The 4,678-nt window shown below is 41.3% G+C and overlaps 1 protein-coding gene across 1 annotated transcript; it reads left to right on the plus strand.

Annotated features, from left to right (window-relative positions):
- The first annotated feature begins 272 nt into the window (after positions 1–272).
- LOC149401487 (Nucleotidyltransferase family protein) lies at positions 273–3,424 on the plus strand. The gene is made up of 6 exons (XM_089612149.1): positions 273–1,244; positions 1,338–1,706; positions 1,817–2,040; positions 2,191–2,254; positions 2,652–2,848; positions 2,992–3,424. The coding sequence occupies exons 1-6, from the start codon at positions 381–383 to the stop codon at positions 3,200–3,202; spliced, it is 1,929 nt and encodes a 642-aa protein (XP_089468275.1). The 5' UTR covers positions 273–380; the 3' UTR covers positions 3,203–3,424.
- Positions 3,425–4,678: the final 1,254 nt, after the last annotated feature.

Genomic DNA, 4,678 nt, shown 5'->3' on the forward strand with positions numbered 1-4,678 from the left:
AAACGGCAACGAAATCGGCATTTTTTTTTCCTTGATTCAAAGTAGAATTAAAACAATATATTTTTCCTGACTAGATAAGAAGTAAGCACCTCGCCCTCCCCCTCTGAATATATGGAGAAAAGCCGAGTCACGTAAAAAGTTTATTTATTTATTATAATTGCAATTTCCTATCAAAGTGATTTGCTACCAAAAAAGAAAATCCTTCGCGCCGAAGGGAAGTCAAAATATTCTAAATGTATTTCTATTAATTTATTAATTTTATTATACCCATTACCAACCAAGCAACGCTGTGCCTTGTTTCCACAGTGGCAGTGTAACTATATTACTAATAAGAGAGACTCAGTCCTCGTTTTTTCTGCTAACCCCATCCCAATCCCACCATGAGCGGTGGAGGCCACGCGCCGCCTCCGATTCCGGCCTCCAATGGCGGGGAGTTTCTCCTCTCTCTCCTCCAGAAACCGCAATCTCATCAACAGCAACAGAATCACAACCATCACCATAACCAGCGACCGTCTCTGCCTCTCGACCCCGCTGTCGCCGCCGTCGGAGCCAGCCCCCACTTCCCATGGTCTCCGTCGCCGGCGCCGACAAATCAGCAACATGATCTCATCCGTACGTTTCCCTGGACCGCCGCCGCGGCGAACGGCGGATTCCTAGGGTTTCCTCACAGCTATTTTCCCAACCAACTTCAGGGGAATCACCAGGTAGGGTTTTCGAATTTTATTTCGAATCTCAATTCCAACAATTCGGACTCCTCGGTTCAAGATGTGGTTCGCCAGAATCACCTGGTTGAGCACAAGCTCAGGTTTGGCTCTTTGCCGAGCGAAATCGCCGTCGTCACTCCAGAGGGTAATCCTATGAGAGTTGAGAATTCGATTGATCGGAGAAGGCAAATGAGTTCGACTTCCACGGCGCCTCCGCCAGGGTTCCCGAGCAGGCCGATCATAGGCAGCGGCGGAGGAAAGAGTATTAGCCACAACGGAGAGAGAGAATTCGCGGCGGCTCGTGGAGGAATTGGCCTCCCGGCACAGCTTGACCGTCCTGGCGTGTCGAACGGTAGCAACCTCTGGTCTGTCTCTGCCTCGGAGGTCGAGGACTCGATGATGAAGCTTGAGAGTGAGTCGATGATGAAAAAGGATAACGAAATTGATGATATTGGTCGCCGCCTCATTGATTCGTTGCTGATCGACGACGAACCAGAGGAGAAGAGTGAGAAGAAGAGCCATCATAACCCCCGCGACAAGGTATAGTGCTGAATATTCCAAACTTGATGTTAAATCATATCGGTATCTCCTTTTAGAGGCTTAAAGTTTGCACCTTTTGTTTTTACTGAGTAGGATTTCAGGTCGGACAGCCGTGGAAGATGGATGCTTAGCCAGAGGAGGAGGGTCGAAAAGCGCGGGATCAGATGCCGGAGCGACATTGACAGGCTAAACGAGGCTTTTCGAGAAATAGTGAATTCTTTGATACCACCGGAGGAAGTGAAGGCCAAGCAGCAACAGCTTCTGGCTTTGCTGGAGAGGCTGATCGTCAAGGAATGGCCTAATGCCAGGCTCTATCTCTATGGCTCGTGCGCCAACTCTTTTGGCGTCTCGAAGAGCGATGTCGATCTCTGCCTTGCCATGGAAGAACCGGACGTTGACAAGGTCGAGGTCTTGCTGAAGTTGGCAGATATTTTGCAGGCGGATACTCTTCAAAACGTTCAGGTGAATTGCGTGACTATCTCCTTGATTATATGCAGTTTTATTTCTTATCAATTGCTTGACTATCTCCTTGATTATATGCAGTTTTATTTTATATCAAATTTTTTTTTCAGGCATTGACTCGTGCCAGGGTTCCGATAGTGAAGCTTTTAGACCCGGCAACTGAAATCTCGTGTGACATATGCATAAACAATGTTTTGGCTGTTGTGAATACCAGGCTTCTACGCGATTACGCACGGATAGACGTGAGATTGAGGCAGTTGGCTTATGTTGTGAAGCATTGGGCCAAATCAAGGGGAGTCAATGAGACATACCAGGGAACCCTCTCTAGCTATGCGTAAGTCCCATCTCCAAGTTTTATAAATAATGAGATATCTTGAGCAAATACCAATACCCAAAGATTGGACATACCTATATATAATAGCATGTGTAAGATTGATAAGCCGTATTTTAATTTTGTTGGCCAATTTTGTATGATCTCTTTTAGGTATGTCTTGATGTGCATCAATTTTTTGCAACTTCGCAGACCTGCTATCCTCCCGTGCCTACAGGTTGGTTTCTCTTTCTGGATGCATATTATCAAATTACTTTGCACTCGAGATATTATATTCTCTCTCATCCCATAGAGTTTATTTTGCTGTTTAGCAATGTAATGAAAGATCGATATACAATATAATTGTAGCTGTTATTTTTTGTGCTTGATAAATGTTGAAGAAACTGCGGGAAGAATCACACTCTTGCATGACTGATTCAGGGCTAAAAGCTGTTAAGTAGTTTATGCAGTTCTCATGTTTTCATACCTGTCATAACCTTATAGGTATTTGTGAAGTCTGTTTGGAAATGGGTTGTTTTGTTTTTATGCTCTTACTCATCCTGGCCGTTTCTCCTTTATTAAATTTCTCAATCGCATTTCCATTTTAAATGAAGACATGCTTTATACGCTTTCAGGGAATGGAGGCGACATACTCTGTCAGGGTAGAAAATATTGAATGTGCTTACTTTGACCGAGTTGAAAAGCTTCAAAATTTTGGATCACATAACAGAGAAAATGTTGCACAACTCGTGTGGGGATTTTTCCATTATTGGGCCTACGTCCATGACTATACAGATTCCGTTATATCTGTTCGTAGGGGAAGCATAATCAGGTGAGGAAGTGATGCTTCCCATATCTGTTCGTACAATTCATAAGATTGTGCTTGCACTTTTCATACATATTTTGTATCTAACTTTCAATTTCGAGTTCTTCTTTGCAACTATACAAGTATCTTAATGGTAATTAATTGATCAGTAAACGTGACAAAGACTGGACGAGGAGAGTCGGGAACGATCGGCATCTGATATGCATAGAGGATCCTTTTGAGACATCTCATGATTTGGGCCGCGTTGTGGACAAGAACAGCATAAGAGTTCTGAGGGAGGAATTCGAGCGAGCAGCAGAGATCATGCAGTATGACCCGAATCCCTATGTGAAGCTTTTCGAGCGCTATATTCCTAGTTGATCATTTTGTTTGCAAAATCCCAACTTATTTATGATGTATAATGTGTCAGTTTTCTTATTGGGTTCGTCATTTTATTTAATATGTTCATAGCATGCGTTTTGTGATTTAGGCTTTTGCACCGTACGTATTGTAAAGTCTGCTCGACAAACTTGTCTTCTGGTGGTTTATACTTTATACCAATATCCCAAATTTGATGAACGGACACAGATTGAAATTGTGAGAGCCTGTTCGAAATGTCGCGATTTGCGGCCAGAAACGGGCAGCCAAAATGCACTACCTCAGCTTTTTTTATTTATTTTATTTTTATTTTTTTATTGGATGATTAAAAACTCCAAAATTAATGATTTTAGAAGATGTGTAAATTTTCATATGCCAATTCCATTGATGGTCAACTGTGAATTTGATATTTTACACGAAACTTTCCATTGATGGTCAAATCGATACTTTGAACTTGAAACCGGCTCTGCCAATTCGTTTACAGTTTGATAAAAAAAAAAAAACCAAACATATAAACAAAACCAAAAATAAAATAAGCTTTTCTGATTTTATTGGTACACCGCATACTAGTTGTCATATGCTGTGGTATTCCACGTGGTAAGCCGACTGCGGTGATAAACCGCAAAACAAATGATAAACAGTAGAGTATGTCAGCAACAAATAAGTTCATATGAACAATATCTTTTTTTTTTTTTGATAAAAGGGATTTCCATTAGATAGGGGTAAAATACCCACAAATACAAGAGAAATACATCTTAATACAAGGAACACTATCGACCTAAATCGAAGTGAATCTAACACTAAAATCAGATGAACGTCCAATCTCGTGCATGCTTCCAACAAGAGGAAGAGTACCGAGCACAAAAGAAATCGAGCCCACATATGGCTCTTTCAAAATATCCATAACGGATAATGGAGAAATCCAATCAACCTTGATCCAGTGACCAAGTAGAAGATGATTCTTCAACCTGCATAGAGAAAATTCTAACAGGAAATCCATACCGGGGAGGACAGCTATTCCGCCTCCATAGTAAACCAAAACAACAAAAACACAACAAAAACATAAAATTTTCAGTCCGGGGAGGACAGCTAATCCGTCACCAAAAAAACTTAATACAACCAAAATGCAAAAACTAAAAGACTTAATAGACAACCGAAAAAACGAAACTACACAAAAAAGTCTAGATTCGCACACCAGCTTCGCACAAATAAGAATCCATTGTTGGAATTGATCTAGGGTTTAAGAAAAAGTTTAACGCTTCGTTAAGCGGCGGAATTTTAAAAATTTTCTTTTTCAAGTAAAACAGTTTTTACTAACCTAGACAAAGAGCAATCACATGTAAATAAAAACTAATATGAGCATAGAAGTTTACTAACCTTTTTAGACGCTTGAATGTTGAGAAGCTTTTGGAAAAAGGTTGCAACGTTCGTCTCCCCTCGCAGCACGTCTCTCTTCCTTCCTCGGCAACTCGAGTAACC

Source organism: Urtica dioica, chromosome 4, assembly GCF_054948205.1.
Source record: "Urtica dioica subsp. dioica isolate 48M chromosome 4, U.dioica_male_clone48M_v1_H2, whole genome shotgun sequence".
NCBI lineage: Eukaryota > Viridiplantae > Streptophyta > Magnoliopsida > Rosales > Urticaceae > Urtica > Urtica dioica.